This window comes from Elgaria multicarinata, chromosome 7 (assembly GCF_023053635.1).
Source record: "Elgaria multicarinata webbii isolate HBS135686 ecotype San Diego chromosome 7, rElgMul1.1.pri, whole genome shotgun sequence".
NCBI lineage: Eukaryota > Metazoa > Chordata > Lepidosauria > Squamata > Anguidae > Elgaria > Elgaria multicarinata.
The window spans coordinates 47,029,148-47,041,972 of record NC_086177.1 but is presented as its reverse complement, the minus strand read 5'-3'; the positions used below and the strand labels follow the sequence as shown (position 1 = coordinate 47,041,972).

Below are 12,825 nucleotides of genomic sequence, written 5' to 3'. Positions count from 1 at the left end.
ATCAAGCATATTCAAAGCCAATGGTGCCCTGCATCCAAACACCCCGTTTCAGGACCCTCCTCATCTACCAGCACTGCCAGTGGTAGTAGCTGCTGGGAGGGACAGAGCCCTCGCCTTGCCTGAGTGGACCTTGGAAAGCCACTTAGGATGTACTGTGCTGGGCTAGATGGACCATTCCATCTGATACAATACAAGGCAGCAATCATACATTCCTACAAGGACGTAGCCAATAGGGCCTATAGGTCTCTCCTGGTCCTTCCCAAGCATTGCCAAGTGGTAACTTTTGGGGATAGTTGTAGCTATGGAATTGTTTAACTGCTTATTTTTCTGTTGCCCGTACATTAAAGCTAAGGCTGAGTCAAAAATTACAAAGTTGTCTTTTCTTTTTACCATTCGTTGAGTGGATGGAGGGGCTGGGAGACGACAAATTAATTTATTCAGACTTTCAAGTAGTGTAAGCGACAACGCAAAATATCTTCCCTGTCCCAAGAAAGCAGTAGAAAATGAGTCCCCATTTTCACAGGAGTAATATTTTAGAAAATTTGAGTTGGGAATTTTGGTCCAGGCTTATGTAAAACCAACGTGTAAATATCTGATTTTGTTGTTGTTTGCAGCTACAAGTATTAAATATAATTTTAAAAAGAGTTACAGCACTATCTTGTTTCTTGTAAAGGTAGGAGCCTGTACTGAAGGGCTGGGACTGGGCTGGGCACTTGCCCCCTTTCTTCAAACTTGTTTCTGGGCATGCACAGAGTGCTTCCCTCTCCTCCCTCTCAAGGGTGAAGGCTGTGTGTGTGCTTCCCTCAGTTTCTGAGAAAACAGCACTATCAGGACAGGGCGCCTTTGAGCATGTCCAGAGTTCAGCCTCTCAAAAACACGCTGTTGTATCCAGTTATGATTTTAAAACCACACAGTTTAGAACCACGCATGGCAGGTGGGAGGAGGCACCGCAAATGGATACAGCCCATTTATGGTTGTTTTCTTTTATGTGGAATTAGGTTGACTGACTTTAGGAATCACAATGGCCGCCAAAGGCCAGTAAATTTGACCTCCCACCCAAGGCATGCTGGGAGTTCTGCCCAAGGCATGCTGGGAGTTGTAGGCGTAAACCTACTTTTTTATTAAATTCTTTAAAAATACTTAAAACCCCAAAATTCATGTTTTTAGATTTTTTCTGATTCATGTACACAAGGACCTGTCTGGGTGAACAGCATTAAGGCAGTACCATATATGTAAGTGAGTAAACATTTTGGGACATTCACACATACTGTCCGCTTTTTAGGTAGAGATCAACTTCAAAGAAATAGAGAATTTGGAATTTAGAATAATCCTTGTTCCAGTAGTATAGATTTACATACACATTCGTCAAAGCTTCCAGAAATTAACAGATTTAAACAAACTTAGCAGTGTTGTAGAAAACCTGGATTCAAAATATATATGGATATTGGACCAGCTTGAATGTCTTGGTATTACATGAGTGAGCTCCAGATAAGTTATTTTCTTACTGCAATTTACATAATAAGGAGGGTTTTAGATTACCCTTTTCATGTGCATGATGGAAAGATCCACATGCTGTTCCCAAAATGTCTAATGTATGATATTCTGATAGTCTTGTTCTGGCTAAATTATGGGGGTTGTAGAATCCAGCACAACTAAGTGCTCCTTCAAATAATGCATTATAGGAGGGAAGTAGCAAGGTTCTTTTCTTGAGCTTGACTGAAACTACTCATTTGTTTGTTTCTGCATTTGTTTGTTTGAAAAACAACAAACCTTAGCATTTAGCACTAACCCTTTCTCTTCTTCTCCCCATTATTATTATTTCACCCACATAGCAAACCTGTTCAATATATCTGGTGGCAGGACAATTAAAAATGTCATAGGGAGGTTGCATGTTCTCACTGCGAAATTCATCTGGCTAACAAACATTGATAGTGTGAAATCATCTTCTGAGAACAAAAAATGATAAGTCTTAATAGCCCAAATTATCAGATTTCCAGCACAGTGAGCAAACTACAATTAATTTTCGCTTGCTGTTAATCAATTTAAAATCCACTTGATGTTTTTGACAAAAAGAATCATAAATTAAGCCGTGTGTGTGTGTGTGTGTGTGTGTGTGTGTATGTGTGTGTGTTTACTTTCTATAAAGTTGAAGATTGTTCAGTTATTAACCTGTAAATGAAATGCTGCAATCAGCAGCTACTTTCTTTTAAACAGAATTAAATTCTGCAGTTGCTTCGTGGTTATTCTTGATTGTTCATTTATTGGTTGTTCTTGTTGTTTTTCTTTCAGAGCTTGAGGCAGAAGAGTGGTGCAAACATCTTTGTATAGAATGTTTAGGGACCCGGCTTAATGATATCAGCCTTGGTGAGCCTGATCTACTTGCTGCTGGAGTTCAGAGAGAGCAAAATGGTAGGTGTTTAGGTCACCTGTTCACATCTATTTAGATTATTCTAAATATTCTCATCTCAAAATAATAATAATAATAAAAAACACTGTCCATTTGCAACATTGTTGGATTTTTATTTATTTTTGGGGCTTTTAAGATTATTATTTTTAAAAAGACTCTGATAAGATCTCAATATGGGATTTGTAGCATTGAAATGCTACGAATCACTAGCTCACGTATGCATATTTGCATATTTGTTGCACATGAATATTTTATTAAAGTTGCATTGCCTCATGGGATTTGTAATGTTTATGCTGTGTGCATTACTGTTTACCCAGTTTTGGTACCAAAGGAGACATTGGCCTTAGCTAGACCTAAAGTTTATCCCGGGATCGTCCGAGAGTCGTCCTTGCCTGCTCCCGGGATCCCCTGTGTGTCATTTACATGAACAGGGATGACTCCGGGACGATCCTGGGATAAACCTTAGGTCTAGCTAAGGCCATTGTGGAGGAGATCGGTTGGCACCAAGGATTTATTCTGATATTCTGTAGTGTAAATGGAAAAATGCTTCCTGGGCGAATATATAGTGGAATTTAGAAAGCACAGGGGATTTCAGTCAGGCTTTTCACAGTAATATTTGAATGGCATTGTTGGACCTGATTTCTGCTTTTGGCATACTTTAGAGGCAGCATTCCCAGAAAAGGCCTGAGTCAACAATATCACAGCTAGCAGATGAGCAGTGATGGAAGCCTACCTGAATATGTCCCACAATTCTTTGTTGAGCTCTCCAGAATTACCACCATATTTGTCATCAGGAACCCACTGATGATCCAGGCTAGTCAGATAACACTGTCTGAACATGTTTGGACAGATATTTGGATTGATGCTTCATTGCAGCATTTGACTATACTGATGGTTGACATCTAATAGAAATGAACATAATTAGCTAGTTTATTGTCCTGTAGTTAATAAATGGGATGAAACAAACAGGGTCTCCATGCAAGGTGCATCCATAAGAAACCAAAGAAGCCTAATTAGCAGTATCACTTAAAATGTAAGAAGTGAGTGAAATTGATGTTTCAGTAATATTCTGCAATGAATCATTAGGTACACTCCTTCAGACACTGCAATTTCGATAAATATTCCCAAATGCAGAAAACTGCATTTAAATTAGCAGAGCTAAAGCTGTCACCCTAACTATAGAAAACAAAACAGACATTGTGGCGGTACATAGCAAGAGGACATGAAGTAAACTGTTCATTAATAAATTGGTAACTCAGCAAAGATATGCACATTCTCCTACAAAGCCTTTAATCCAACAAAAGGAGTTTTCTATGACCATTCAAATGTGCAGCAGAAAGACTGAGCTCAAATTTTCCACAATGAACATATCCTTGATAGGTTAAAAGCCATTTTGAACATTCTTACCATCAGTAAATGTGTTGATTGTTAATACAACCATTCTCAATACCAGAGCTCCAAGGCTCTTATGAATACCAGTTGATGCCCGTGTACACCAGTTGCTGGGGAACATGAGTGGAATGGTGCCGTTATACTCACATCTTGCTTGTGGGTTTCTCCTGGGAAGCTGGTTGGACATTGTGTGTTCAAAATGCTGGACTACATGGATCCTTGGTCTAATCCAGCCTGACTCTTCTTATATTCTAATGTCCTTCTGTTCACCCACAGAAATAGACCCTAAAAAGTTTCTAGTATCCAATTACAAAATTTACACATAACACCAATATCTGCACTTAACCATTAAAGGCATACACAAAGCTCGCTCACAGCTCACAGACTGAAAGCCCTTAGTACATAGGGATGGCTGGTCTTTCTGGTACCAAACACCTGACTGTGACCCTGCCACGCATGTAAAAAATAATAATCTAGTCACACACCCATCTTTCTCCATGTGTGGTGCTAGCATGACAAATAGCTTGATAGGTGCTAGCTGTCACTGCAGTGTTCCCCCCACCCACCCCGGGTCAACATCACTATCATATTTTGCATATGCACACAGAGCAGGCAGGTACAGAACAATGTCCATGTAAAAGATAATGGAGGGGAAGGCATTGGAAAAGCCTGCCTGGGGTGACTTTACCGGCATTCTTCTCAATAAGCAGGAAGCTTGGTTGTTGTTGTTGTTTAAAAGAACAATGGATGCCACATTGCCCTGCAACCTCCTTCCCAGTTGGAACAAAGTTGGAGGGCAGCGGTTAAATGGGTGCCACTGGGCCACTTAGAATTGTTCAGGATATGGGTCAGGCAGCATATGAAAATGGCTGTGGGAGTGTCTAGGGAGCAACTTGGCAATCCCCCCCCCTCTGCTTTTTACCCACATTATGCCATGGATCTTCCCCACTCTTCAGAATGGATGAAATGAATGAATGAGTGTGTGCCCTTCTCGTTAGCAAAGTGTTTTTCCTCCTATGTTTTCTGCCCATATGAGCCTCGTATGGCGCAGAGTGGTAAGCGGCAGTTACTGCAGCCAAAACTCTCCCCACAGCCTGAGTTCGATCCCAGCGGAAGCTGGTTCTCCGGCAGCCGGTTCAGGTCGACTCAGCCTTCCATCCTTCTGAGGTCGGTAAAATGAGTACCCAGCTAGCTGGAGGAAAGGTAAATGCGACTGGGGAAGCCAATGGCAAACCACCCCGCTACAAAGTCTGCCAAGAAAACATCAGCGAATGCAGGCGTCCCTCTAGGAGTCAGCAATGATTCAAGTGCTTGCACGAGAGGTTCCTTTCCTTTCCTTTCTGCCCATATAAGAAGATCCAGCCAGACCTCAATGCAAACTTATTTTCTTCCTTTTATTTGGTAGAGAAGTGGGGTAGTTGACTGTTATGGCTGTGAGGCATTGCATTTTTCTAAGGCCTCAGCTAGACCTATGTACGGGTCTAGTGCAGTAGAGGGATGAGGTTCTCGTGATATTTTTATAGCAAGATCTCCCCCTCTGTTTACACATGGCGCACGATGGCCTCGGAGGGAGAGGATCTCGCACCCGCCATTTTTTGTTGTTGTTAAAGAAGAAGAGCGCATGAACGGTTGTGCGCAAAAGATGAGGTTTTTTAAATTTTAAATTAATTCCCCCGCTCTGCCCACCCCACCCCCAATGGGCGCAGAGCTCCTGAGGAGCTCTGTGCCCCGTGCCTGGGTCCCAGCTCCTTGCGAGAAGCCAGGACAAACCGCAACGCCCACACACTCATTCCGTTCGTTCATGGAAAAATTGGGCTCGAAGGGGAGGGTGAGATCCCAGGGCAAGGGAGGGAACATCCCTCCCTGCTCCTGGGATCCCCTCTGCGTCCCCAGGATTTCACCCCGTCTAGCTATGGCCGAAGATATGGTGGAAAAATTTCTAAGATTTTGTGCAGGATGTGGCACTTGTGAGTCATTTCTTTCTATTTTATTTTCTGAGCAAGGCCAGATCTACACCAAGCAGGATATGGCAGTTTGCAAAAGGATTGAAATCTGTATATAGAGTGTGTCCTGGGTCCTAACAGTTGTCACTACTGTTATAAACCGTTTTAAAGCAGTAGTGTAGAGCCTGCCCAAGATGTGGCAATTATGGGGTCATATCTTGCTGCTGTGTAGGGCTAAATGTGTTTGTGTGTGTTTCTTTGTGCATGTTTGGGCTGACGATGGGTTGCAGAAAAAGTAGCTCTGTTTTTTGTTTGTTTTTGTTTTACAATTTATTTGGGTTTCTGATTGCCTGGAGGAAAAGCAATGGATGCCTTGGGCGGATCTACACTAGTCTTATAACGTTGCTAGTGTCTGTTTCTAATGTTGTTATCTGTATTGGTTCTCTGTATCACGGGGCACACTAGCGTTACTTACGTTTAGCTGTAACGTTACTGCAGGGCACACTGTCCAATCGTTTCCATTGTTCTTCCTCTTCTCTGAGAGTAGCAGAGATGCTCGGTTTGCTCCGCCCACTTCCTGCCTCGTTCCTAGCCAGAAGTGCAGGGCAATAGTCATAAGCACACACAAACCTCCTCCCAAAACATTTTAACACAAGTCCCAGGGAATAGCCTGAATGCATAGGAGCCAGCCACTTTGCTAAAGAAATCCACTGCAATCTCTTCACCTGTGCAAGACACATTTAACGGATAGGAGCTTGTGCAGAAATTCCCAATGAGCTGTGGCCATTGTTTGTGGCCAAACCCATGTATAAGGGGTAGGTTTTAAGTGCAACATTGTAAGAGGAGTCAGTTGGGGTTTAAAAATAAATAAATTTTATCCTACCTTTTTCATTCCCTATTTGTCTGGTCTGGGCAACCTGTTCTGGCCTAAGAGAAACCTTGGCAGTATATCAGAAGCTGCTCCTACCTCTTCTACCTCTCCCACTTTATCAGTCTATTTGCACATCAAAGCAGTTCAGTGATGCAGCATCTGGTTTACAGCCTAGCTGTGCTTTGTATCCACTTTCCCATCTGGAATGATTTATGCAAAGTGATATGATTAGAATCTGAAATCCTTTTGGCTTCCAGTTGTTTTGCTTTTGAGGTGAAATAGTATACATAGGTAGAGGATTTAAAGAGAGGGTTTGAGGTGGAGGCTTAATGGATGTTGCCAAGTTTTCTTCATAGTCAACGTGCTTCATACAAGAAATATTTCCCTTTTTAGTCTATGCTTTTAGGATCATTTTGCCTGAGCTTTTTTGGTCAGAGTGATGGACTTGTGCTGTCTGAGGCTGGCCTCCAGGTTTGAAGCCAGAACCAGATTTAAGAGGGTTTTCAGGATATCACGCAAACATGCATCACATTTTATTTATGAAAAATAAATGTATATAAATGTAGGTTTCTTAAATATAGCAAAATTTATGTGAGGAATAATTCAGAAAGGGAGAGAAATTTAGTCCAGAATTAGACCACAAGTTGAGGCACTGATCCAGGCACTGGTCTATACGCTGCTTCTCCCCTTTCACAGATGAAAGATGGAATGTATTGTTCAGAAAGAAAGAAAGAAAGAAAGAAAGAACCGATCATTACACTTTGTGGCACCCATGACAATCCTTTCATCTGTTGAGAAATCACTCACTCAGTAGCCAGATTTGAGGGACAAAACAGACGTAACATTATATGCTCTTTTAACTAATTTTATGTATTATATTGTGTTTGGTGTTGTTCCCCACCCCGATCCAGAGGGAATGGCGGGTAATAAATAAATATATTATTACATTATTATTCATGGAAACAACATTTTTTAAAAAATATTTGGGGAGACCACAGTGTGGAGAAGCGCCCTTTAGTGTCAGCATTATCCTCATCCAGATTGGGACCAACACAGCTTCTCCTTACATTGTGAAGCAATCTCCCATTGTTGCTTTGTCTTTCACTTCAGAACAAACTGAATTTTCTTGTTATGTACAAACTCCGGGAACCATGGTTTGTTCTAATCAAGGTCAGTTAACTATGTCAAAGAGTTTGATCCTAATTTTTTTTACAAACTTCCCCATGCCTTTATGTTATTTATATATTTATTTACAATATTTATATACTGCTCCCCATTCAAAATTTCAGAGCGGTGTACAAGATAAAATACAATAAAAACAGAATAAAAGACCTTAAAAGAGATTTGTAAAAGGTAAACTGTGAACCGTGGCTGGTCATTAAGGAAAGTCTTCCTGGAACAATGATGTTTTCAGGAGGCACCGAAAGGAATACAAAGTTGGCGCCTGCCTGACCTTCAAAGGCAGGGAAATCCATAGGAGGCAGGCCATCACACTGAAGGTTCTTCCCCTGGTGGACTCCAGTTGGAGGATGGGTCTATGTGGAACTACCAGAAGCATGCCCTCGGATGACCTCACTGACTGGGCAGGTTGGTAGAGGAGAAGGCCTTCTCTCAGGTAGCCTAGTCCCAAGTTGTTTAGGGCTTTGACCACAAGTACAAGAACCTTAAACCTGGCCAGGTAGCAAATAGGCAGCCAGTGCAGTTCCCTCAGCAGAGGAGTTACATGCTGGAAAGGGGCAGCTCCAGACAACAACCGAGCTGCAGGATTCTGCACTAGCTCCAGCTTCTTGAGCAGCTTTAAGGGCAGCCCCACATAGAGAGCATTGCAGTAATCCAATCGAGGTTACCAGTGCTTGTACCACCGTGGCCAAGCTATCCCTGTCCAGGAGAGGCCGTAGTTGGCGAACCAGCTGAAGCTGGTAAAAGGCACTCTGAGCCGCCATGGCCACTTGAGCCTGCAGCAACAAAGATGGATCTAAGAGTAGCCCCAAACTACGAACCTGATCTTTCAGAGGAAGTGCAACCCCATCCAGAACAGACAATGAGCCTGTCTCCCGGACTCTGGAACCACTCACCCACAGGGCTTCCGTCTTGCCAAGATTCAGTTTCAGTTTATTGGCCCTCATCCAATCCGTTACTGAGTCTAGGCACTGGTCCAGGACCTGCACAGCCTCACCTGATTCAGCTGTCACAGGGAGATAGAGCTGCGTGTCATCAGCATATCGATGGCATTTAGCTCCAAATCCCATAATGACCGCTCCCAACGGCTTCTTATAGATGTTAAATAACTTTGGGTACAAGCTCAATTGCCAAGGAGCCGAGGAGTGGTCACCCAATGCAACTTTCTGAAAACGCCCCCGTAGGTAGGACTGGAACCACTGTAGCTCAGTGCCTCCGATGCCCATCCTACGGAGTTGATCCAAGAGAATACCATGGTCGATGGTATCAAAAACGGATGAGAGATCGAGCAGGATTAACAGGGTTGCACTCCCCCTGTCCCTATCTCAATAAAGGCCATCCATCAGGGTGACCAAGACTGGAATGGGTCTAGATAATGAGTATTCTGCAAAACTATGGTTTGTTCTGAAGTGAAAGGAGAAGTTCAAGGCTCGCCATGATATGTTTATGATCATCTATGTCATAGATTATGTGACCATCTGAACTGGGCTAGAAGTACTGCATCTGATTAGGTTTGCTAATCAGCCATTATTTTCCTGGTCTTACAACTGAATTCACATTGTGATATGTAACCAGGTTTCAGAGTCTAAAAAGTTAGTAACCTTCAGAGTAGCCCTCACAAAAATATTTTGCTTTCCATCTATCAGATTTGACAGCCGGGATCGTGGGGTGGGGCTGCAGATCCTTTCCCAGATCTACCATATTAGGCCTGGGTTCTGTCCAAGAAGCCAGTTTTAAAATTAAAAGTTAGTAATTGGTCTGAATTGGTCCAGGGGAACATTGTACTCCCAAACAATTCTGAAATAGTCCAAAAAAACAAGTAGATGGACTAATTAACTGTCTTTCTCTCCCTCTGTCTGTGGCAGGGCAGTTGGCTCTTGATATATACTACCAAGAAAGGGGATGAATGGCATTTGGATCATAGTTAAACTTGTCTATTCTCAGATCATTCAATTCTGTGGTAGTTGTTTGTTAAAATATGTTTTCTTATCAAATACTTCTGAATATTTTTTTTTGTTTCTTTGTGCATGCATGCCTATTAGCATTACTGAAAATAACATGAAACAGAATACCGAAGGATTTCTACAGAATCTTTTCATGCCTTGCATCAGTTGTTGACAATTATTCATTGCTATTCAGTATCTTGTTATGTGAAACCATTCTTTTCTGTTCACTTTTTACTCACTAGCTCCCATTCGTCTAAGCTGCCAATGCATAGCCTTTTTGTCTCCAGTTCTGAGTAATCACAGTTAGTTCCAATTCTTTGCCTTGCAGCTGATGTTCAGTTTAATCAGGAACATTTCTTCTTAATCCATGACACCTCACCTTAGACACTGACCTCCAATGCAGAGCAGACAAATGTCTCTTGACATTTTGAGTATATCATGTCTGCTGAACACCCTCTTTCCAATAACATTCTCAAATAATTCAAGGAAGATATGAGTTTTTCCTTTCTGTTGAACTTTCAGAAGGTTTCGGCTGCTTTTTTTCCTTTTGAATGTTAAAAAATTGATTTCTTGTACTCTGCAATAAATCCTAAACTTGTTTAGTATTATTTCTGATGAAATTTCTGTAAATTCAAAGCACTGTGATGTTTTGGCAAATAAAAGTTTAAGCCTTTTCCCATTAAGTCACACATCATTTTGCATCGACATGGAAGAAAGATGTGAATGAAAGCAAAGTGTCTAAGAGAAGAAATACATTGCCTACGCCTCTACAAACTCTCCTTGTACAAAGCACAAGACTTATAGATCAGGTTTTATGTACAAACAGCAAAATGGAATCATTCATGAGTAAGTGCTGCTTCACATATTAAACTGACTGCCTTTCTTATGCATTCAGTTACATACAACACATAGCCAGCTCCAATGAGCAGTATGACATAACAGGAAGATACTCACAGAATGTCACAGCTCAGGTTCTGTGGGAGGGGGTCTGAACCATTCACAATTCTGAACTGCAATTGCTTGGGTGTCCTTCCTCCCAACATTAAATGGCTCCCACAAATAGGCAAGTAGCAGCATCTGGGATGGCAAAGCCAACTAGGAGTCACAGCAATCACCACTGTGAAATAAAAGCTATGAGATTGTTGGCAGTACATTATCCATTCACCCAACCCTTTGCTGAAATCCTAGCATTCCACGCAAATGTATTTCTTGTTATAGAAAGAAAGTTCACAGGTATATGATCCAGCTTTTGTTCTTGTACTATGCTCTAGTTTTGGACGGTTTAACTTACAAATTATTTGTCTTTCATTTATGGCATTTCACAGTAAACATCACTGCATTAGCTTTTTATACTAGCAACAACCTTCCATATAAAAAGTGAATATTAGGCATTGTCTGCACAGCTGTATTCCTGAGCATTATTATAAATGGTGCTGCTAGCTTAATGAATATCCCTTATAGTATATATGGAATATCTTATAAGGTATCTATACAATATCTTATATTGTATATGAGTGGTAATATTCAGATTAAACTGCATTGTCTGCATCCAAACCATCATGCAACTAGTTCTCCATGCCAAAGGATGCTTTCAGTTTGTGTTTCTCAGAGGATAGCATATTCATGCAGCACAACAAACGTGTGTGTTTTTAAAACAAAACAAAACTGAAGGTTGTTCATGATATGGCATCTGGATGGTTGAAAGGAAAAGTCTATTGGACATGTGTGCAAGCCTTTGGGTGTGCCTAAAAAAGCTCTTTGGATCCTGCCTGACTTGTCATATTTAAAATAGTTCTGGATTTTACTGGACAAGCAATATTCCACCATTTCACAGCATCACAAAGTATATGTAAAATGAATTTTCACATTTCCCCCAGAGTCTCCTATTTATTGATCTGGTTGTAGTTTAAGCCCACTGTTGTATTTTTTTCTGTTCCCCCTTTTACTTGTTCATTTTACACAAACAAGTTAACTTAGCAGGTGGTAGATAATCACACCTCACAAGAAGCAGCCAGTTACCAACATAAACTGATGCTTGCGGGTACAAGGAAAAGAAAATGTGCATTAAAGATGGGACATTTGAAGGAGCAATAAACAAATGTGCTGAAAACAGTGAAAAATGGAACTGTTTAATATGAAATCAGAATATCCTACACTAGAGACATAGCCTTCATCACTTGGAATTTAGCCCTAAAGTACTTGTTGCAAGACTGACACCCATTAGTGAGATTAATGAGAAATGCAGCCTTCGAGGAGAGGATGGATAGTTGTGACACTGAGTGATTCAGCTAAGGAGCCATCAGTGGGACAAAATTAAATGGACTGAGACAGAAAAAATATTGAGAATGACAAGTTTACTTATAGCCATGTGGGATCTTTAATCTTACGATACACAGAATAGTTATTTGTCCACAAAAATTCCTCAAGCAAACTATTCTCAATGTCTGTTCTCTTTGTATCATTTTGTATTAACTATCTGGCTTATTACCAGCTTGTTCTTCCATCACCATGTCAAAAAGTTTAATTTAAAGATAGGGTTGTATGGAGGGTTGCTGTACATAAGGAGCAAAAAAAGTGATGTGCTGTCTCCATATAATTTTGAAATGAATATACCAAATTGTAATTCCTTTGTAATCCTTAGTATTGGTTTTACTGCTTCTGTACAACAACCTTATAGCCACATCACAATGAACCATGGTTTGTTAAACTGTGAGTTGTTGTGAATGAAGTGGGAGGAAGTGAGCATGCTAGTTCTCATTGCCCAATTGCTCCCACTGCAGCTGGGTGGACCTAAACGAACCAGGAATATTCTGTCCCTGAGTCGTTTATTGTGACATGTTAATCTGGAATTGTGGGTTGTTGTGGGAGAGACCATCCAGAAATGGAACCCCAAAACAAACCATGGGTGCTAACTCTGGTTCATCTCTCCCCTAACAACCCTCAATTCCAGGTTCATCCCTGTATTGTTTAGTATAGTGGTAATGGGCAGGTACCTGGCGTTAATTGAAGAATCCATTTGGAGGAAAATGGCTGTAATGAATGGCTGTGCAGGGTGGCTATAAGTGCTGGATCAGAGTCCTATACTGG

General features: G+C 41.3%; 1 protein-coding gene across 2 annotated transcripts in view; it reads left to right on the top strand.

Moving 5' to 3' along the window:
• Nucleotides 1–12,825, top strand: part of DOK6 (docking protein 6) — a 286,745-nt gene that overhangs the window by 183,849 nt on the left and 90,071 nt on the right. For both annotated transcript variants that reach the window (XM_063130514.1, XM_063130513.1), the window contains one exon: nucleotides 2,290–2,409. In XM_063130514.1, the coding sequence (XP_062986584.1) occupies nucleotides 2,290–2,409 (120 nt within the window). The remainder of the gene's footprint in view (nucleotides 1–2,289; nucleotides 2,410–12,825) is intronic.